General features: G+C 64.7%; 3 protein-coding genes across 5 annotated transcripts; 1 reads left to right on the forward strand and 2 right to left on the reverse strand.

Annotated features, from left to right (window-relative positions):
* The first annotated feature begins 1,595 nt into the window (after window positions 1-1,595).
* On the forward strand, window positions 1,596-6,209 carry PERM1 (PPARGC1 and ESRR induced regulator, muscle 1). The gene is made up of 4 exons (XM_080802470.1): window positions 1,596-1,684; window positions 2,050-4,194; window positions 4,707-4,832; window positions 5,090-6,209. Exons 2-4 carry the CDS (start codon window positions 2,193-2,195, stop codon window positions 5,197-5,199), a joined length of 2,238 nt encoding a protein of 745 aa, XP_080658596.1. The 5' UTR covers window positions 1,596-1,684; window positions 2,050-2,192; the 3' UTR covers window positions 5,200-6,209.
* On the reverse strand, window positions 6,186-14,393 carry PLEKHN1 (pleckstrin homology domain containing N1; the record flags this gene model as incomplete). Its single annotated transcript, XM_080802471.1, is given in 15 exon segments — window positions 6,186-6,840; window positions 6,924-6,972; window positions 7,251-7,460; window positions 7,617-7,757; window positions 7,920-8,060; window positions 8,249-8,398; window positions 8,535-8,674; window positions 8,798-8,873; window positions 9,653-9,733; window positions 10,010-10,353; window positions 10,684-10,756; window positions 10,881-10,961; window positions 11,055-11,201; window positions 14,112-14,306; window positions 14,310-14,393. Coding segments are annotated over 15 exon segments (2,028 nt in total). The 3' UTR covers window positions 6,186-6,724.
* A 678-nt stretch (window positions 14,394-15,071) lies between these two features.
* KLHL17 (kelch like family member 17) lies at window positions 15,072-21,593 on the reverse strand. 3 transcript variants are annotated; one of them, XM_080802404.1, is made up of 13 exons: window positions 21,262-21,593; window positions 20,144-20,403; window positions 19,935-20,056; window positions 19,590-19,811; window positions 19,000-19,116; window positions 18,587-18,800; window positions 18,403-18,486; window positions 18,123-18,267; window positions 17,871-18,038; window positions 17,356-17,444; window positions 17,174-17,247; window positions 16,786-16,967; window positions 15,072-16,260 (listed from the first exon to the last, which is right to left on the reverse strand). In XM_080802404.1, exons 1-13 carry the CDS (start codon window positions 21,384-21,386, stop codon window positions 16,032-16,034), a joined length of 2,031 nt encoding a protein of 676 aa, XP_080658530.1. In that variant the 5' UTR covers window positions 21,387-21,593; the 3' UTR covers window positions 15,072-16,031. The 3 variants fall into 3 exon arrangements, with proteins under 3 accessions (XP_080658530.1, XP_080658532.1, XP_080658531.1); XM_080802406.1 differs by lacking the exon at window positions 21,262-21,593 and adding an exon at window positions 21,115-21,209 and having other exon boundaries at window positions 15,073-16,260; XM_080802405.1 differs by lacking the exon at window positions 18,403-18,486 and having other exon boundaries at window positions 15,073-16,260.
* Window positions 21,594-21,807: the final 214 nt, after the last annotated feature.

The raw sequence follows: 21,807 nt of genomic DNA on the forward strand, positions 1-21,807 counted from the left end.
CGCTGCCGTTTGCCCGCCGTGTGGTCACGCGCAAGTCACTCACACTCTCTGTGCCCCGCCAAGCTCAGCTGTGAAAAAAGAGTCCTCCTCGTGCCCCCTCCGGGGACGGACAGGCTTTAGGAAAAGTGCTCACAAGGGCCTGGAACAGGACGGGTCATTCTGGGGACCCATCTCTGAGGCCCTGTCACGCCCGCTGGCCTACTCTTGGTGACTGGCTCAGCTGGGGGCTCGGGGCTCCAGGCCCCCTTTCTTGGAGGGCCGGACTCCACCTCCCTCTTGGGACCGTCTGTAGGAGCTGAGGTCAGGAGAGTTGCTGGGGGGAGTAACCCACTTTCCGCCCTGAACCCTCCCAACACTCTGTGGAGGCCCCAGGCCCGTACTCCCTGGGGTTCCTGCCCCCAAGAGCCCTCAATGATCCCACCTGTCCCTTCAGCCCACTGGCAGGCTCAGCAGGGCTGTGGGGGAAGGGGCCAGTGAGCCTCTTGAGGCCAGAGGAGAAAGGGGCAGACCTTGCTCCCCTACCCCACCCCCAGTCCGCAGCAGCCCCCGCCCAGGACCTCTAGGAACATTCTGGAGTGCTGAGTCCCCACTGACCACTCTGCAATGCTCTCTATTCCACACAGGTGACAGGGCAAAGCCCTGAGACCCAGAAGGGCCTCGGCTGGTGGGGGGATGGGAGACGGAGCTGCTGGCACGGGGCCTGAGATTTTACAGCGGGCGGGGCCCCTGGGAGAGGAAAGGTCATCCTGGGCCAAGAGGTGAAGTGCAGAGTGGCCTTCAGCTCGGGCAAAGGAGGCCCGTGCAGGACCGATTGCCGGGCAGCGTTCTTTGGCCAGCGTCTGACCCGACCAGGAAGACGTCCCTCACAGAGCTGGAGGCTCCTCAAATGCCATCTATTTGTGTCCTGGACCCTGACGGCGGGCGGGAGACATGTGACCACAGGGATGGAGTATTTTTGGCCGTGGGGGTGGGGCCCGCGTGGTGAGCCCAGCACCATGCTGCTCTGGGACAGGCAGCTCGGACGCCCAGCTCCGCTGCCCAGGCTGGCCACGGGGTCCCAGGTATGACACTATGAGTCCCTCATTCCCACCCTAAGAAGTCCCAAAGTCAGAGAGAGGGACTTCCCCAGGGCCAGTGAGGAGGGCAGATTTCAGGGGTCAGGAAGGCACAGTGCTCTGGTCGCAAGGCGACTGCACGTCAGCACTGGCCTGGCCAGAGTGACCTCCCGGCTCCCTGGGGGTGGTGTTAGCAGACCAAAGGCCAAAGAGCACTTCCCATTGGAGGCTGAGACACAGGGGGTCTCTCAAGCAGTTAGGGTCACCTCTGTTCGCTGAGATGAGGCAGAAGGAGGGAGCTCTGCCTGCTGGGCAGGCCTGGGTGAGGGGCAGAGACCTGGAGGACGGCCCTTGTGGTCCATTGGGAGTTAGGAGGCTCATTTCTGTTCTGCGACCTCCTGCCTAGGCAGGGGGCAGAGCCAGGCACTCCCTGATGACCCCTGAGTGGGCTCTAGCCAGCACTAGTGTGACCTTGATGATCTCAGTGGAAGCCCAGAAGCCTGTCCCAGCCAAGGCTGGTGGAAGGTCAACGCCAAAGGCTGGTCACCTGCTGGGCACTGCGGCCCCTCCTCCATGGCCAGCTGCCACCTGAGGCGTGCTGGGACAGACCCGGGCTGATCCTCGCCCAGGTGAGCTGACTCCCAGTGAGTGATCCTTGAAATGGGCTCTGCTGTGTCCAGTTGGCCTTGGTACCTGCAGGTCTGGAGGGGGACCGGAGAGGGTGGAGCTGGCCCAGTGGAGCAGAGAAAGCTCCCAGATGTGAAGAAAGCCACTTCTGGGGACAAAAGTTCAAACGTGAGGAATGCTATTAGTGCGCTTCGCTCATCTGAGCTGTGTTTGGTTCTAGGACCGTAGCCCTGGCGCATCACAAGGTTATCATTTGGGTCGGCTGGGAAATCGGGAGAGTGGGAGTTACAGGTTTCCTAACTCGGAGGAGGGGCCGGTTCTGCCCGCCGCTCAGCTCCCTCAGGCTTCCCCTCTGGTTTTCTTTCAGGAAGCAGATGGGGTGCTGGCCCCCGAGCCAAGGAGGTGGGGGGCGCCACAACGAGCGGCCGGCGGCCGGCGCCCGGGACCTGGGCCCACGAGGACCCCGCCCGGCCTCCAGCTCTGCCGCCCCGGCGCCTCTGCTGACCTGAAATGGAAAACTTCCAGTATAGCATCCAGCTGAGTGACCAGGACTGGGCTGAGTTTTCGGCCACAACGGAAGAGTGTGGTCTCCTGCAGGCCGGCCTGGCCTCGGGGGATGAGCTCTTGTCCAGTGACATTGACCAAGGGGACAGCAGCGGCAGCAGCCCTCCGGGGCCTCCACCCCTTCTCGAGGGGCGGCTGGCTTCTGGGGGGAGGGGCTGGCCCGGCTTCAAGGAGGAGGACGAGGCAGCTCCCCGGCCGCTGGTCAGCAGGTCTTGGCGTGAGCCTGTCTTGGCCCCGGGGCCCGATCAGCAGACGCCCAGCACGTCCGCACGGTCAGAAGCTCTGCTGTCCCTCAGATCTGACGCCACCCCCCAAGGCCAGAGCCTGTCGCTTCGAGGGCCGGTGTCTTCCCGAGGCGAGATGCAGAGGCTTCTGCAGGGGCCTGCCCCCCAGGGCCCTGCCCCTAGTCCCCCTGGCGAGCCTCCCCAGAACCCTGAGCCTCCTGGCTGCACCCCGGCTCCCCAGAGGCCCCCTGGCAGCCCTGGAGCCCCGGCACGCAGCCCTAGCCGGAAGAAGAGGCGTGCCGCCGGGGCCAAGGGGGGCGGGTGCCTGAGCACCCCCGGCTCGGCTCCCCCCCAGCAGGGTTCCCCGCTGCCTGCTGAGGTCAGGCCCAAGGAGCGCCTTGGCCTGGCTGCGTCCTGGGGGCAGGGTCTCCCAGCTGGGGCAGCGGAGCAGACCGCAGGAACTGGGCAGGAAGAACGGGGTCCAGAGTCTGCGGGAGCCCCTGCACAGGCGACCCGGCAAGACACAGATCCGGATCTGCCGACACCTGTCCCTGAGACTGCGGAAGGTACAGACCTCCCGAGAATGGCCCCAGGAGCTGAGCTACACACCACGTCCACACCTGCCCGGGCTGCTCATCCAGATATTTCAATGGCTGAGTCAGATGTGCCTCTGTCTACACCTGCCGCCAAGCTTCAGCCTGACATGCCTCTGTCTACACTTGCCTCCAAGTCTAGACTGGACATGGACCTGCCTGTGCCGGACCCAGTGGTCAAGCAGGAGGTGGATTCGTCCACACCTGCTCCGCCGCCTCACCTTGTGTCCAAGGCCCAGCCTGACGTGGGCGTGTCGGCAGCTGCTCCCACTTCCCGGGCTGGGCCTGACGTGGTGAAGGCGGAGGTTGGCCTAGTGGCCACACCACGATTGAGCCCTTTTGGGTCTCCAGGAGGACACCAGGAGAAGCCCAGAGAGGAGCCCTCAGCAGGTGCCCCTGGACCTCACTCAGGGGAGCCCCCACCAGGCCGGGTCCAAGTCCCCAGGAAGAAGAAAGTGCGGTTTTCCATGGCCGTGCCCAGCCCTGAGGAGCCAGGCTCAGGAGAGACCTCAGGACCCCCGTCGCCAGCCGCAGCCCGGCCCTCATCCCCCAGGACAGCCAGGGGGGGCCGAGGGGGGCCTGGAGGCTGGGACGCCATGGCAGTTGGGCCCCGGTCTCCGCAGCCTCGGATCCTCAGACACCTGCCTCCCCCTTCCCCCTCCGCTGCGGTGGGGCCCAGGCCCGGGAGCAGCTTTGCAGTGACCCTCCCAGAGGCCTATGAGTTCTTCTTCTGTGACACCATTGAGGAGGAGGATGAAGGTGCTGAGGAGGCGGCAGAAGCCGACCAGGCCCTGTCTGAAGCAGGGTGGCCAGACGTGTGTGAATTCTTCTTCCGGGACCGCGGAGCCCAGAGGCCAGGGCACGGGGGGAGCCACCCTGCGGCCCAGCCCCCACGAGCCGAGGCTGTGCGGGCCGCTCCGCCTGCAGACCCTGTGCCCATCTCCTTCCCCGAGGCCTACGAACACTTCCTTGGGGAGGACTCCCTGGGAGGCACGCCGGAGCTGGCCGCCCTGCTCCAGGTACAGGCCGCGGAGCCCCCCAGCTTGGTGCCCTGGGGTGTGGGGCCTGGCACCCCACCAGAGCCCAGCCCAACCACAGCAGAGCAGCTCGGCCTGGCAGTCAGGCAAGCAGGTGCGTGTCGCGTGGGCCCCATGGGCTGTCCAGGCCTGGGAACATACTGTCCAGGGAGTCCAGCCAGGAGGGCCACTGGGGAGGGCAGGCGAGGACCCCGAGTCATGAGCCGGCGGTGGGCGCTTGGGGTGATCTGGGAGGACAGACTAGCTCCTGGCCGTCACAGGATGTCGGCCGGGTGGGGCAGACGAGGCCAGACACAGCAGCTGCTCGGGGATCCGTGTCTGCACGGACCATCACTCTGGATCTGGGCCCTGACGACGGCAATGCCCTGCCCCCAGCCTCGAGCATGGCGGTGGCTGGGATGGCGCGGGCCTTGCCGCCTGGTCAGGCTGTCAGCAGACGTCATGCCACACTCCCCTCGGAAGGTATGTCACAGACCAGGAAGTGGCTCCCCAGAGGCAACCCGCTCAGGCCAGCTTGACTCCACTATGCCACACGCCGCTCTGTGTCTCGGGACGGAGGTGTCTGAGGGGGGCAGCCCGAACACAGAGCGTGCTTCTCTCTCCTAGGGGGGCTCCGAGACCCTCTCACCTCTTTGACCCTCAGCCAGAACGACATGTGCCTGGTGTTTGTGGCCTTTGCCACCTGGGCTGTGCGAACATCAGACCTACACACTCCAGATGCCTGGAAAACAGGTTTGGGGGCCCTGGGGGAGGAGCGGGCTGGTGCCTGGGAGGACCCGTGCCGTCCAGGCTCACTCGCCGGGCCGGCAGGGGTGAGGGCTGCGTGGCGAAGCCTAGGTTCCTCCCGTGACCTTGCTCCTCTCACGGCTGACCCACCCCTCGCCCCACTGGCCTCCTCTTGCCCTTTGAGGACCAGGCCATGCGGGTAGCAGGTGGTGACCGGGCCGGAACGGAGCCAGCACTCAGGAGGCTCTGTGTTTCCCTCACAGTCTTGCTGGCCAACATCGGCACCGTCTCTGCCATCCACTACTTCCGCCGGCAGGTGAGGAAGGGACGCCGCAGCCGCAGCCCCAGCCGCAGCCCCAGCCCCAGCTCTTAGAACCCAGGCTTGGTCCAGGAAGACACAGGACAGAGAAGTGGCCACGGGCACTTAGGACAAGGTGCTGCCCTCGGGTCTTGCCCTTTGACCCCTGTGTTCTACGGCGTCTACGAAGGAGCCGGTGTTCTTGGTCCTGCTCCCTTGGATTCCACCAAAGTTCTAACCACCGGCTAAGGCCAAGGCTATGCTTCACACTGGGAGGAGGGAGATTCCGGAAGGCTGGGTGGGTGGGTGCTGCGCAAGGAGCTGGTTAGTAGGGTGACCAGATTAGCTCATAAAAACACAGGGCGCCAGTGAAACTTGAATTTCAGACACGCAGTATTTGATGCTTTGCACTAAGTTATGTGTGGTTTATCTGAAGTCCAGTTTAACTGGGTGTCCTATATTTTACTGGGTTATCTAGTCAGCGGGGAGAAGCAGGATAAGGCATTGGGAACTTGAAGGTGTTAGAGCAGCAGCAAAGCCCCGGCTGGAAATCTGGGAAGGGGGCAAGAGTGAGGAGACTAGATGGCCTCCGGGTTGGAGGGGGGTGTCCCAGGGACACTCTGCCCTGTTGACAAGTGGGCTGAGGAAGGGAAAGCCTCTGAGGCCTCTGTGACCCCCAAGCCCCAAGGGTCTATGGCCCAGGCTGCCTTGGCTCCTGCCCGAGACAGCAAGCAGGTCCCCACAGGGGCAGGTCGGACGGTGGCTGTAGCAGTCCCTGCACGGTGGGGGTCCATAGGGCAGAAGCTGGAGCCCCTCCCATGGGGAACCTTGGATGAGGTGCAGAGGCACGATACGGTGGTGTCAGATAAAGGGATCGGACATTTGGGATTGTCCTAAGGCTTTGAGGCGTCGGAGATGGGGCAGGAAGGTGGGTGGGAGGCCGGTGGGGGCAGAGCCGTGGAGCCCTCAAGGCTGGGTGCCAGGTGGGCCTGTGCACAGGGTCCCCAGGATGGGGAACTTCTGACTGCTGAGCGGAAAACGCATGGACACACAGCACAAATAAAACCTTCTCTTTCTTTCTTATTTAGTCTCTTGTCCGATTCTCCTGACCTGCCCCAGCCCCCTGACACTCGCCCAGAATGCCCTCCACCTCTGCTTGTTGTGTCTCGGACTTTGCTGACCTCCTGCCGTCACGCCCTCTGACCTCACGTGCTCTGACCCTCACTAACCTGACGTTCTCAGCCCTCTGACCTTCACAGCTGCTGCTCCTCCCGCTGGCAGGCAAAGCCTGCGCCACGTGGCCTCCCTCATTGCTTCCCCGGAGGAAGGGCTGCTGTTGGGTCCCCTGTGAGGCCCGCTCGGATCTGTGGTCCAGCCACGTCGCCAGGCCGTCTTCAGGATGAGGCCCCCCTCCTGGCCCCTCCAGAGCCCAGGGAAGTTTGGGAGCTCCCTTCACCCTGCTGGGATCAGCCACGGACTCGGCACTGGGTGGGGTTCAGGGGTCGGATGCCGGTCAGCCTGTGGCCCTACAAAGAATGCCCCAGGCTGTGCTGTGGTCCCTGCTGGCAGGTGGTCCTGAGAACCAGCCACCCAGAAGCCATCAGATCCACTGGATGAGCCCCCCCCCAGCCTCAGGTCCTCCTCGGGGCCACCGCTTGTGGGAGGGAGAGGAAGCGTTGTCCCGGATGTCGCCATAGCTCTTGGGGGCATGACCACCTGGTGGGGAGGACAGAGATGCCAGTGCCTTTAGGAAGCCACACCAGAGCTCCCCTCAGAGAGAGACGAGGGCCCTCACTCACCTGAGGGAGGTGGCAGGGGGGCGGGCGAGACTTCCTGCACAGGGGCGACCTGGGGATCCCAACCACAAGTCTGAGAGCTGAGCCCTGGGGGAGGGGGCTTGGAGAGCAGCCCACCAATCTGCCCGATCTGAGCCCTCCCTTTTCTGTCAGGTGGCGTAGCGTCCCTTCCTGCCTCCACCCCCGCCCCCGCCGCGTCCTGTCTTTGGCCTCAGCTGGCCCTATCTTCCTGCTTCCGTTTCCCCTGCTCCCCCAGGGCCCCAGAGCCCCCACACTGTTTCCACCCCTCCGCAGGACCCCTTACCCGGCAGGGTGGGTGCTGCTACTCACATGCTGAGGGGAGTCTGGAGGGGGTGGCCCCTGGCCCTTGATGGAGCCTCGGTGCCGCTGAGAGGCTCTGGGCTGCAGGGCTCCCTTCTTGGAGAGCAAGTGGGGACCGGAGAGTCCAGAGCTGGGGCCCGAGACAGGCACAGACACAGGGACCGAGGGGAACGGGCTCGAGGACTCAGGTCCAACTGAGCTCTGCGCTGCGCTGAGGAACTGCCAGGGAAGGGGCGGGGACCTGAGGCCCTGGACCAGGACCTCCGTGGAGCTGAGGGATCCCGGCCCCCCGAGCCCCTTGGCCACTCATCATGGCCTGAGCAGACCTCAGGCTGTGGATACATCTAGCCTTTCTGTCATCCACAGGGAACTGACCTCATCCAGACCCTGGACATCCGTGATCTTGTGATAGGAGGTAGCAGGTGGTGTGTAGGGATCGGCATAGAGTGGGGAGTGTGGGGTCTTCAGAGAGTGGTCTGGGGCCTCAGGGTTGTCCTCTAGGCTCTGCCTGCTCAGCTGCAGGCAAGAAGACACAGCTTTCTTGGAGCTGGAGGTGGCCCGAGCCCTCCCTTCTCTGTGCAAGGCCTCTAGGTGGCTCCAGGACCATCCAGGCCTAAGAGATGGGGGCCAGGGAGGTGGCGGGTGGGAGGGAGAACTGGGTCAGTGTGCCGGGCCCACCTTGTTCAGGTCCAAGTACAGCGAGGTGGCCCGGCTGGGCTCCTCGCTCCGGGCCTTACTCCTGGGTGACCGACTGCTGCTGCTCCGTCTCAGCTCGGCCCTCTGCCTGCGGGTGCTGGTGCAGCCAGGGTTGGCCCGGTCCTGCAGGGACCAAAGACCTTCCAGAAGGTTCCCAAGGGCTCTCACCCACTCAGTCCTCTGAGGCTGCACAAGGTTCCCTCCGGGTCCTGCCTGGCGTGGAGTGCCATGGGGACCCACGTTCTCCCACACAAACTGTCCTCACGGCCCCTGCCTGTCTTCCACCGACCCTCCTCACCGCCGATACTCACAGGCAGAGGCTGGGCAGGGCAGCCTGTGGTGGACGGCACTGACGACTCAGGGAGAGAGGGGCTGGTGTGGGTGGAGGGGGGCGCAGGGCACCCCGAGTCCCAGCTGGTTCGTCCATCTGAGGAGAGGGAGCCTCGGCCGCCACCCACGACCTGGCCAGCAGGCGGCAGGGGGTAGGGAGGTGAGACAGAGAGCAGGACCCTCTCCCTAACCACCCACACCCTAGACCTACGCTTCAGCCCAGAATGTGAGACGTGGGGGCAGCATGTCCTCCTGTGGACCCCTCACCTGTGTGGACCCCCACAGCCCCGGGAGGCCGGCCGGCGGGGGGCCTCCAGCCCGGGGCGAGACGGTCTGCAGACAGAGCAGCCAGTGGCTGTAGTCCTCATAGCTGGCACACAGCACACGAATGGTGTTGATGAGAGGGCCTGACACACAGACTCCGTGAGGGGTGCCGGCCAGCAGAGAGCCAGGCCCCTGCAAGGCCCCGGCGAGGAGCTGGGGCACCCAGCAGGCTCCTGCCCTCCCTCCCGGGCCAGGCCTCTGCCCACCTTCAATCAGGAAAGAACGGATCTGCTTCTCCTTCTCCTCCAGGTTGATGTGGATGGTACTGAGGGGCAGCTCCCCCTGGGGGGCAGTGATGAAAGATGGGGCCGGAGCCTGGGGGGTGAACTCTGAGCCTCTGCCTGGGCCCATACTTCTGTCTCACCCTGCAGAGCTGGCCTGGGCCCTCAGACGGTTAGGCAGAGGGCGAGACAGGGCTGAGGCTGCATCCCTGAGGGAGGTCTGCACTCCCCGTCTGGCGCGAGGGATATCTGTGCCCCTGGACTTTGGGTGGGGCCTTCACTGGCCAATGGCAGGCACAGACAGATGCCTCTGGGGACTGGCTCCCTGGGTCACCGACTAAGACTGGGGGTAGGTTGGGGGAATCATGGGGCAGACCCCTGCATTTTCCTCAGTGACTGAGGGCCATGATCACCCCCAGAGCAGAAGCTAACTGTGGTGCACACAACAGACACACCCCAGCCCCAGAGCACCGTCCTACACACGCGCCCCCAGACCCCAGGAAAGTGGCCACGCAGAGGTATGGGCCCCCTCAGGCATACTGGGGCCTGGCACAAGAGTGTCTCCCTGGAGTGGTTCTGCCCCATGCCACCGGCCCCAGGCGATGGTCCTCCTGCTGGTGGCCAACACTCCAGGGTGATAAGGGGTGCTCAGGCAGGGACGCCTCCTTGGCCACACCACCGCTGAGACCAGACTGACCAGGGCAGCAGGCCGGGTGGGTGGGGCCAGCACACTCTGTCCCAACAGGCCCCGAAATACAGGTTCCTCCTGAGCTGCTGCCCCCTCCCACCCCCACACACAGGGCGCGTCCCAGGGTGCGTCCTCAGCCGGGAGGGACCCACCTTAAAGCAAAGCCCATCTGCTTCTTCGGAGAAGATAGCCAGGGATGTCGGGTACAGGACCAGGAGCCGGTCCCATTGCTCCTGTGAGGAGGTCAGAGGGCGGAGTGGGGGCGGGACCTGTGTGTGCGAGGCCCTGGCCCCACTTGCCTCCTGAACCCCTCCCCCGTCGCCTCCCCCCACCCTCTCTCCTCACCCCGCCCCATCGGTGCACCCTCCCCCATCTCCTCTCACCCACCATGTCCTCAGCCCTGTGTCCCTATGATCTCACCCCACCCCCATCTCCTCACCCCTCCACCTCCTCCCACCCCTCGGCCCCCACCTCCCCCCACCCCTGAGCACCGCCCCCCCCCCACACACGTGCGAGGGCAGATGCTGCAGCTTGACCCTCGAGGCGCAGACGGCGCTGCCCACCGTCCGATGTCCAGATGCTGCCCGGAGCCGGATCAGCCTGCGCTGCAGAGTCCAGGGCAGCTCATCCTCGGGGGGGCCCTGGTGAAGGGGGGGTTTCAGGGGCAGCGGAGGCCGTGGGCCCGGAGGGGAGAGGAAAGCGGCCTGGGGGTCCCCAGCACTGACCTGCAGGGGCACCGAGTGGCAGAGCTGTGGCCCTCTCACAAGGGCTATCTGCTTTTCCAGGTGGTACAGCCAGTGGCCCAGCTCAGCCTGGCTGGGGCAGAGCACATGAAGAGGAGCAGGCAGTGGGCCTGGGGGTAGAGGTGGGGAGTGGGCTGGGCCAGCAGCCCATAGGAAAGGCCTGATCCAAGGGTTCCCTGGGCACCACAGGGCCTGGGAGAGGAGGAGCCTGTGGCACCATCCCGGACCACTGGCCTCCAACAGGCTCTGGATGTCCCCTGCCCCCTGTCCTGCACCCCAGCTTGGCAAATGCTTATGTGCCCACCGGAGGAAAAGCCAGGATCCCCCTGTGCGCTCAGGGTCCCTCCAGGTTCGGGAGCTCAGCCAGAGCTCAAGATCGCTGAGCAGCCCCAGCTAGAGGCCCCTCCGGGGGGCCAGGTCCACTCACGCCCCCTACACACCTGTGATCTGGAAGGCATGCTCTCTGGACCCCTCAAGCGGGCAGACGCTCAGTTCCATCAGCGGTAGCAGCCCCTGCCAGAGCACACGGGGGGAGGGGAGGGCTCGGGGACGCCTCGTGGACAAGGAGACCCACCTCCCAAGAGGCTGCTCTCTCCCTCTACCCCCCGGCCTCCCCCCTTTGCCTATTTCCCCTCACCTGGAAGGTGAGTCCTTTGGAACCATGGGCCTGGAAGTAGAGGTAGGAGGGGAACAGCTCCAGGTAGCAGTCGCTGGTGTCCTAGGGGAGAGCGGGGCTGCTGGTCTGAGGGGCTGCGAGACAGGCCCCAGGCTGGTACCCGAGCACCCCCCACTCGGCCCGGCCGGGCCCCACCTGGCTGTGTTGGAATCGGAGCTGGACCTTGGCGTAGTGCACAACCTTGCCCAGGTCCCTCACGGGCACCCTCCGCCGCCCCTTCTTGAACACACTCAGGAACGGCTGCTCTGGGTCTTCTGGCTGGCTCTCCAGGCCCCGGAGGTCCTGTGGGGAGCAGAGCTCAGGGGAGGGGGCCTGACCCGGGGTCAGCTGCCCCACTCATGCCCACGTCCGCGGGTACGTGATACAAAGGTGAGGAACACACACACACCACCACTCATAGGTACAGAAGCCCGACGCACGCTCACGGCCTCTTGTGCGTACACACTCCCACCGGGCCACTGTAAGCCAGCAGCACGTCAGTCAACAGGCAGCCAGAAGGAGATGCGTCCCACCAGCCCTCGCGCGCGTGTGCTGACCTTGTCCGCGCACTGCAGCGGGACCATGACTTCAGCCACAGAGAAGGCCGAGGTCCCGGCACTGGCCCACGGGGCCCTCTTTGATCTGCCTCCTCCCTCTGTCCTCTTCTCCCACATCGGGCACAGGCTGACACGAATACTTGCTGTTCCCCCACCCATTAGGTCTCGGCTCAGATGTCCCCTTCTCCGTGAGGTCCTGTCTGGTAAACTCACACTGTAGCCGTCCCCGACCCGTCTGCACACCTTTCTTCCTTTGCTCTTCTCAACACCAGCCACATCTGGGCTTCCCATGTCTTTCACCTGTCTTAACTTCCGGTTCTGTCATGCGGATGGGAACACCAAGAGAACAGGGTCTTGTTCTGTTTTGCCCACTGCTGTATCCCTAGAAGTAGGCCAGGCCCGAGATGTGCTGGGGGTTCCCCGCTTGTCTGCTGAGGGGAGGGAGCGCCGGGGCACAAACACTTGGCCAGTCCTGCCACACAGAGAACCCTCTCTAACTGGGGGCTCCATCAGCCGACTGGAAGTCAGACTCTAACTGGGGACTCCATCAGCCGACTGGAAGTCAGACTCTAACTGGGGGCTCCATCAGCCGACTGGAAGTCAGACTCTAACTGGGGGCTCCATCAGCCGACTGGAAGTCAGACTCTAACTGGGGGCTCCATCAGCCGACTGGAAGTCAGACTCTAACTGGGGACTCCATCAGCCGACTGGAAGTCAGACTCTAACTGGGGGCTCCATCAGCCGACTGGAAGTCAGACTCTAACTGGGGGCTCCATCGCCGACTGGAAGTCAGACTCTAACTGGGGGCTCCATCGCCGACTGGAAGTCAGACTCTAACTGGGGGCTCCATCAGCCGACTGGAAGTCAGACTCTAACTGGGGGCTCCATCAGCCGACTGGAAGTCAGACTCTAACTGGGGACTCCATCAGCCGACTGGAAGTCAGACTCTAACTGGGGGCTCCATCAGCCGACTGGAAGTCAGACTCTAACTGGGGGCTCCATCGCCGACTGGAAGTCAGACTCTAACTGGGGGCTCCATCGCCGACTGGAAGTCAGATAGGGATGGGCACTGACCTGACACCCTGGCTAGAAGGGCTGAGGCCTAGGGGCTCGGGGGTGAGTTGGGGAGGGGCTGTGCTCTATTTGGGAGCTGGCAGAGGCTGCCTTGAGGGCTTTGGAGCCCTGGCCAACCTAAGCTGCCCCTTGGGCAAGCCCAGGAATGTGAGGCCTCCTTCCCTCTGGGTGCGGCCTCCTGTATCCACACCCAGTGTGGGGAACAACGCAGGGATGGGACCCATGAGAAACAGGCCACGAACAGGAAGGACCATGCAGCCGTCCGGGGGGCCCAGGCTCAGCGTAGGGGCTAGGGAGGAGTCAGCTCAGAGCCTTGGCGGGGTGCAGAAGCCCCTACGGGGGAGGGCCTAAGAGGTGGCTCCTCCCCCAGCCCCAGCTCCCAGGTCCAACAGGCCTGCTCCCCTCTCCTGCTACTATGCTCTGGCAAGAGAGGGCCACCAGGGCCACCACATCTCACGTGATTCCACCAGGCACACGTGGCCTGGACAGAGTCGAGGTGCGAGATGCAGTGACACGGAGGAGCTCTATCGCAGCCCAGCCAGACCCTGGACAGAAGTGCCTGTCCACTTCTCTGAGGCAGCATGGTTTCTCAAGCCTGCACTTGCCTGCATGGGGCCCTGGGACCTCAGAGGGCAGGAAAGGGGACAAGCCTGGGCTTCCCAGCTTGATGGGGACAAGCTGGAAAGGTGGGCTCTGGAAGCACGCGCCAGTTGCTGGGCCTCAAGAGAACACTGTGAGGAGAAGAGTGCAGGGTTGGAGCTCTGACCCAGAGTGACAAACGTTCCTCCTCCTCTGGCCTGGGGTTAGATTTTGGGGTATCATTTCCCTTGCATTCTGGGGCTTTTGCACATAGCAGAGCCTCCCACCATACCCGATGCTATCCAGGTTATGGTAAAGGGCTGGGTGGCTCTCCCCTCTCAGCTAACCCTTAGCTCCCCAGGAGCTGGGCAGGGTGAGAGGGGGCAGTATTCAGCTCAGAGGTGGCCTAGCACGCGGGAGCCGCGTCCTTGCTGTGTGGCCTTGGTAGGAGGTATCACGGTGGGCTGCTATGGAATGAGGCAGGGGTGGGTGCCGAGACACCCCCTGGGAGACACTGAAGCCTGAAGTAGGTGAGAGGCTGGCTCAGTGTGCACCTGGAGCCCCTCTCTCTCGCGGAGTGACGGCAGCCGCACCGACACAACACCCATGCCCACGCAGCCACACAGACATGCTGGTCCACCTCGAATGTGCCTGGACGCGCTGTCCGGCACCCAAGTTGGGCGGGGGGCAGTGGGTGGACACCCCAGGTAAGGCTCTGGGTGGGGAGCTTGGTCATGGTGCCCCTCCGGTGGAGCAGAGACTCCGGGAAGCCCCGCCCCCCACTGACTCAGTGTCTCAGTTTCGCTCTTTGCTCAGGCTTTCTGCCAGGTGAGCTCCCCAGGGCGGGGCGGTGTCTCCTTCCTCACTTGGTTCTGGATCTGACTCTCCCCAGGCTGACAGGGAAGACCCTGAGCCCCGTGACGCTAGGACAGGTACACACAGTCCCACAGAGACCACCACCACGGCACCCTGTGAGCTGGGACATGCCCACCCGCCTGCTCACCGGCCCGGGGATGTAGTAGAAGATCTTGTCAGCGGTGGCGTCCGGGTCAGGACCTGCCTCGGTGCCAAACAGGCCGGCCAGCTTCCTTGCGCCATCCTCTCTGGGGACAAGGGAAGGGGGGCTCACAGCCTGGCCCCGGGGGCAGCCTGAGGGACACCGCTGTGATCTGGGGACCAAGGCTGTGCTCCACACCCCTCACCTATTTCCCTTCAGCGAGGGCTTTCTGGAGAAGGAGGCCCGGAGCCTCCTAGGGGCCTGAGGGACGCAGTGGTTGTTCCCCATGGGCGGCGGTGGTGGCGGGACCGAGTGGAGCAGGTCGGCAGGCCCAGGTCCGGGTCCCTCTGTACTGAGCCTCCTGTCCCGCCTCCCAGGCGGAGCTCTGAGAAGTCTTGCCCCTTGCCTAAGGGCCGGATGAGGGCGGAGCCTTTCTGGGAGGGACCCATCCCTGACCCCGGCCCAAGGCTTTCAGGTCTCTGACCTGGGTCCTCCACACACACAGGCCAGGCTGGAGTTGGGGGGTTGGTGGGGAGGAGTCTTCTCCCCTGGTCCAGCCTGGAGCACCCATCTCAGTCTCCAGTCTGTATGGGAGGAGCCTCGGAAGCCTGGTTTGTGAGTACTCGGTCTGCCCACGCTCGGGCTAGGGTTGCCTGGGGTTGGGGCTCTGTGAGCCCAGGGCTCCCTCTCCCCAGTACCACTCCTCCCCGTGGAGAGCACACATCCCGTTTCCACCTAAAGGCCACATTCTGAGTCACCACTGACTTAAGGGGGTGTGTGATTGTTCTCAGCTGCTGAAATAGGAGTTTGTGACTTTGGGCAAGGGGAAGCCATGACCTTCCCCCAACCTCTCCCACTTCAGCCCAAACCTCACCCCAAGACCAAGAAGGAGGCCACAAACCTCCTGGGTGCACCCAGGGCCATCATGGTGTGGTGAGGCAGGGTTAGTACCGTGCATGCCCCTCTCCCCAGAGCCTGGGATGAGATGGGACCATGAGGGCCTCTCAGGGCCAGGCTGACTGGGAACCACACTCCTAGTTGGGTGCCTATGCACGATATCACATCCCTGACCCACCTGGGCGTGATGATGTTGCCTTGAAGGACCCAGATACCAAAGCAGAGCCTCAGCCCAGCTGCACACCTGTCTCCAGGCCCTCCTGGTCACCCCAGATGAGACCCCAAAGGGTGGAGATGTACACTCAGCCTGAAGCCCACAGAGCCCGAGAAACATGTTTATTGTTCAAGTTGGCTCATATTGCTGTGTGGGGTCTGGGGCACACCGTGCTCGGCTCAGTGCAGGATCCAGAGGACACACCGTGCCCACGAGAAGGAAGCTCGCATCATGCCCTTCTTGGGAGTGTGCCTGGCCGGGCAAGGCGGGGGAGGCGTGCAAAGCCCAGGCCGGAAGGGTCTGCACCAGCTCAGAAGCCGCCCCCCACCCCTGCAACCCTGGCCTGCTGCTCTGCACCCGCCCCCGCAGCCCCTTCAGGTCTAGAGTCTGAGCTCACCTCTGACCCATGCGCAATCCAAGTGTCCACCCCCATTGCTCGTTGGTGCCCCCAGTGGGGCAGGACACCTGGGAAGGCAGCTTGGTCCCAGAGACACAGGACACGTCAAGGGGAAACGTGTGAACTAGTAGGTGCTGCGCGGCTCACTGACCCATAAATAATAAATAAATAAATAAACCAGGAAGTGAGTAAACGGCGCGCGCGCGCACACACGCACACACGCGTGCACACACACACACTGAGCAGTGAACACAGAAGTGGCCGGCCTCGACGCCGAGACAAGGACAGACAGGGTAGGACTTTCCTGGTGGGGGCCGAGCACCCCGCCCCCGACACGCGAGGTGCTGGGGCCGCCCTGTGGGGCTTAAGGCATGTGGGAGGCCGCGGGGCCGGGCCTCTGGGCAGTCCGCGCCGCGGGTCAGAGGCTGGTGGACGACACGGACAGGGTGGGCGAGGAGGGCGGCGGGAAGTTGAGCAGCTCGAGCACTGCCACGCCCACGCTGCTGCGCCGCGTGAACATGCAGGACGCGGCCACCCACTTGTTGGTCCTCGGGTTGTACTTCTCGATGGAGTTGAGGCTGGAGCTGCCATCGTTGCCCCCCACGGCATACAGCCAGCCGTCCATGGCCACCAGGTCGTGCGTGCTCCTGGGGGTGGGGAGGCGAGCGGGGAGGTGAGCCGCGAGGCGAGAACTGCTCTCAGAGCCTCCCGGGACGGAGCCGGAGCCGTGGGAGGCGCCCCCGGGGGCGGGGCCGGGGCGCTGGGCGGGACGCACGGGGCAGGGCGGAGACCGGGCGCTGGGCGGGGCCTGGACGCTGGGCGGGTCGCAGCGAGGTGGGCGGGACCCAGGCACTGGGCGGGAGGAGTCTCCGGGGGCGGGGCCCTCGCGCTGGGTGGGTCGCAGGGAGCTGGGCGGGACCCGGGGGCGGGGCCCTGGTGCTGGGCGGGTCGCAGGGAGGTGGGCGGGACCCCAGCGCCGGGCGGGAGGAGTCCCCGGGGGCGGGCGGGGCCCTGGCGCTGGGCGGGTCGCAGGGAGCTGGGCGGTACGTGTACATGGATAGGAGGCGTGGACACATCACACTGGCAGGAGGCCTCAAGGCAGACCTGGGAGTCTCTGGTGGGCAGTGGTGACAGGGGGACACTCCGGGCCTGTGGGGGAGGGGCCAGCGCACCTTCGGATGTTCATGGGGGCCACGCTCTCCCAGGCACCGGCCTTAGGGCTGTATCTCTCCACAGAGTTGAGGCAGCTAGTGCCGTCGTTGCCGCCGGCCACGTAGAGGGCCCCCTCCAGCACCGCCACCCCTGCTGAGCTTCGTCGGCTCAACATGGAAGCCACGGGGGTCCATGCGTTTACCTGCGGTTGAGGGGATCAGCAGGGGGCAGACCCATCACCAGCCTCCCTCCTCCTCCACAGTGCAAGAATCCTACTCGAGGACAGGGTATCTGTGGGACGGGGTGGGACCTAGAGGACGGATCATCTGGGTGATATGGGTGACCAGAGTGAGGACCTCAAGTCGCTCTTGGAAAGGGAAATTCATGGGCTTGGGGTGTGTTTCCTACCTGGGGCTCATACTTCTCCACAGTTGCCAGGTGTGATGAACTGTCGTAACCACCCACAGCGTACAGGTTCCCATCTGCAGAGAGTCAACGTGCCCGTGGTGTGCCTGCTATGTGTGGGGTCCCCAGGGTGGGGGCAGGTGGGGGTGGGGTGGACACTACACAGGGCAGGACCTGTCACCCACCAAGCATGGCCACACGCACGTATCGCCTCCGGGTGCTCATGGCAGCGATGGACGTCCATGTTCCCGTCAGAGGGTCATAGCGTTCAGCACTGTGGACATCAGGCCTGCCGCTGACCTTGAGCAGTGGCAGAAAGGCTGCCCTGGTCCCAGGACCTGCCCTCTCCCATGGAATGATTAAAATCCCATCCTGGGCAGTCACAGAGACTGATCCCAGAATCCCACTGGAGCAAGCAGCAGGCCCTCTGGGTGGGGACAGGGGCCCTTAGCTGGCTGCCTGCATGATCCTAGGCATGTGTCCATGTGGTGCCCAGCCCCTGGGCTGGGGGAAGAACTTGAGAGGAAAAGAAGGGGCAGCTGGGCTGGTGCAGATGAAGAGGCCCAGGGTGCCCTGGTGACTTGAGTCAGGTTGGATCCCTCTTTGCTCCCCTCAGGCATGATCTCTGCAGTCCTGATGCAGCCACACCTGCAGCCGAACCAACCCCAAGAGGCCACCCGGCCCTGACCCCGGCCACTACCTGTTGAGGCAGGAGGCCCCATCGTAGCCACCAGCTGCATACAGGAGCCCGTGCAGGGCAGCCACACCCAGGCAGCTGCGCCTCGTGCCCATGGACACCTCAGGCTGCCAGGTGTTGGTCACAGGGTCGTACGACTCTACGGTGGCCAGGTCTGAAGTCCCATCGTAACTAGGGGAGGGGTCCGCTGCTGGTCAGGACTGGCCCAGTGGGCATATGCTAAGCCCCTGACCCAAAACCAGCTTCCACACTTACCCACCCACAGCATATAGCCGGTTCCCAACTGCTGCCACGCCCACCCGGGCCCGGCGTGTGGACATGGAGGCCACGACGTGCCAGCGGTCAGTGCGTGTGTCATATGCTTCACAGTCTCCGTGGATGGCGAACAGGCTCCCACCACCTAGGAATGGGGATGTGACGGGGCAGGACAAGGGACCCAGGGAGGCAACGGCTGGGGGTCTCTAGTGAAGCTCAAGGTCAAGAGTACAGGGGCTCCAAGGGTGGGTGGGGATGAGGATTGGTGAGTGGGTCATACCACACAGGGTCCTCCACAGGTGAACAGAGGAGCAGGTGTGGGTGGGTACAGGATGTGACCAGCGCGGTATGAGGTAGGCTTGTGCTAGGCTCAGGGACAGAAGCACAGGTCAGGGATGGGAGAGGAGAGGGAGAGCATGTGGGGGAGGGTCCTGGACCCGAGGGGACAAGGCAGGTGAACATACCCACGGCAAAGAGCACGGGGCCGGCCCCCTCACAGCGCCGGGGCCGCGTACGGCTGGTGCCCAGAACACCCCTTTGCTCAGGCAGCAGGTGGAATTTGAGGGCCTCGATGAGCAGGTCCTTGCAGTCAGGGTGGTGCCTCACCAGGCTCTCAGCATCCACGTGGCCCAGCAGGAAGTCCCGGCTCAGCAGGGGCAGGCGCACACACTTCATGAGCTGGGGGGCAGGGGAGCCGCGGTCAGGCGGCAGGCCGCAGGGAAGAGCTCCCCCTCGGACGTGCTGGCTCTCCTTGAAAACGTCTCTGCACCACTCCTGTGAGGGGGTCTCTGGACACAGCAGACCCCAGGGGCACCCAGGCCCTCAGCCACTATGTGTCCCCTCCTAAGCACCGTGGGCCCCTAGGTGCTGGCCTCACCCTTGGCACATGCTGTCTCCGAGCGTCCACGTCATGTTTGACCCAGCTCAGGACGGCACGGTAGACATCCTCCTCTGAAGGCACGTTCAGGCTGTCGCTAGAGACCAGTTCCAGCACCTAGGGGTGGGGACCCTCAGACCTGAGATCTAGGGAGGACCTTGGGGGCCCATGGAGCCCTGAAGGTGCCCGGGAGGGAGAGTCCAATGGGGAGGCCAGTGTTCCTACAAGAAGGGACCAAGCAGGGTCAGGAACCACAGACTCGGTTCCCACGGGCCCAGGCCCAGAACCGTCCTAGGGATGCAGAACCAGGGCCCACAGGCTGTAGGCAGGGATGTGGTCAGAACAGGATCCGAAGTAAAAAACTGAAGGTTTGGGTGGGTCGGAAGAAGGGGGTGTGGTGGGGGTGGGGTGGGGAGAGGGCAGGGGATGGGTAGTGAGGCTGGAATGCGGGTCAGAGGCTGGAAATAAGGATTGGGGGGCAAAGGGCCAGGTCTGAAAGGCCAAGATGAAGGAAGCCAGGAGTCCTGGGGCTGGGGCCAGGGGCCGGGGACTGGGTCAGGGTCAAGGTGGTGCCCCCGCTGGCACGTTACCTGCTTTAGTGGCAACAGCATGAACTCCTCGGTCTTGGCCACATCCACAAAGTGCTGCAGCACGTACCTGTGTGCGGCCTTGAGCAGGTCGCTGCATGAGTGCGTGTCAGCAAAGCCCCGGATGCCCAGACAGTTGGAGGGGTCGAGCTGACTCAGCAGGAACTTGCAGCAGGCGTCACGGACGCCATTCAGCTGCAGGAGGCTGGCAGCTGGGAGCAGAGTCTGTGGGGTGACATGAGAGAGAGAGAGCCAGGGGAGCAGGGACAGGGAAACGGGCCATGAGGGACTGAGGGAGAGGCACAGGGGCCCAGTAGAGCTGTGCGACCTGAGACCAGGCAGCCTCACCTGCACGTTGCCTTCGCCCACCACAATCTCAGCTGTGTATGCAAACTGCACCAGCTGGTCCAAGGCCTGAGGGTCAATGTCATGCAATGTCACGTGCGTCTGGCGGCTCTCACTCATCTCATCTGTGGGGACAGTGGGTCAGGCCGGTCCCTGCCCAGGGAAATCTGCAGAGCCCCCCGAGTGCCCAGACTGGATGCAGGGGTACTTGCTTGTGAACATGGCGTGGAAGTAGGGACTGCAGGAGGCAAGCACCACCTTGTGTGCTCGGATCTCCTTGGCTGCCACGTGCAGGACGATGTCACACAGGAGGCCACGCTGCCGCATGCGGCTCATGGCCACGAAGGCATCGTGGTAGTGCCGTTTGGAGTTGTGGGACACGGTGTGGCCCTCACGGCTCAGCAGCTGCATTGCACCCTCCATTGGGGCCGTGGGCCGGGCCTGGCGAGGACGCGCGCGCTCTGCCTCCGGGCTGCAGACGGGCAGGGCCAGGTCAGATGCACGCTGCAGGGAGCTGCTCACCCACCCCTGAAACTGCAGGCGGGGCCAGGGCACCTAGGTGGCAGCCCCCCTCCCTGACAGCCCCTACCTGGCTTCCATCAGGACCCCCCCAACTTTTCTCCTTCACATACAGGGAGTCTCCCTAGAAGTGCAGCAAAACTGCCCCACACCTGCTCCTCTGGGGAGGTCCAGTCGCACCCGATGCCAGGGTTGGCCCTACGCAGCTTCCTCTGCCAGGACCCCTTCTGGCACCACACTCCCCTTGGCCCAGGTGTCCCCACAGAACAGCCCGTCTCTGCCCGTAACTTGTAAGAACCAAGTTCCCTTTGCCCTTTTTGGGACCAGGCGCTCCTCTGTCACTGGCCGCCCTTCCCGTTCCCCATCAGAGTCCAGCGTCCTCAGCACGGGCTGGGCACACAGGATGTGCACCAGGCGCGACTGGCTAAGGCTTCAGGACAGCTCTGAAGACGGCCCCTATGCCACCAGCAGGTCGAACCTCCCCTGACCCTCCCCAGCGGCTCCACCCGCCCCCTCCCCTCTATCCTGCAGACAAGTCGCCCGAGTCTGAGCGGCGCAGCCGGAATTCAAGGGCGGCGGGAGAGGACAGCGTCTCCGGGAAGCGGCCACTTCTGCACGCCCGGTCCCGCGTCGCTGCGTGCGCGACAAACGGGGGCAGTTGTACCTCCATGGGCGGGCCGAGCCTGCGGGGCGCCGAGGCCGCCTCCTCCGGGCAGCCAGCCAGGGTGCGCGCACGCCCCTCCTCGTCTCCTTCCCGGACCCACTCGGCCCCTGGTCTGGCTTACGGTCCCCAGGCCCTCGGCCCACTTACGCCGGCGGCTGCGGCTGCTGCGGCGGCGGCGGCGGCGGCGGCTGCGGCGCCTCCGGCCCAGGCCCCGGGCTGCCGTGCTCCGGGCTTTGCGTCCTGCCAGCCGGGCGCTCGCCGCGCGGCTGCATGGGCTCGGCTGCCGGACCCGCCGCGACCCGCGGAGAACGCGCAGACGAACGGACCTGGGACTGCCGGAGGGCTGCTAGGCGGTGGCGGCCGGCTCGGCGTCCCTCGCTCCCGCCGCCCGCCCGCAGCCGCTGTTTCTCGGCGCCGCCCGCCCCGCCTCCCGCGCTGCCCGCGTCTTCGCGGACGGCACGGGGCGCTCCAACCCTCCCAGTCAGCGTCCGGGCGCCGCGCCCGCTCTCTCCTCCAGGAAGCCCCCGGGGCCCCGCCCGCCGCCTACGTCGGAGCGGCCACCCGGACCGTCCATCCCCGCCAGTTCCTTTGAGAAGCCCCGCCCCCGTGAGCACCCTGGACGGCCCTGCTGCCCTTGGGGCCTGTGGCAGCTCGGTGCCACGTTCTGCCTGCCCCCGTTGTGACCCCAGGCAG

This window comes from Martes martes (assembly GCF_963455335.1).
Source record: "Martes martes genome assembly, chromosome: 4".
In the NCBI taxonomy this organism is placed as follows: domain Eukaryota; kingdom Metazoa; phylum Chordata; class Mammalia; order Carnivora; family Mustelidae; genus Martes; species Martes martes.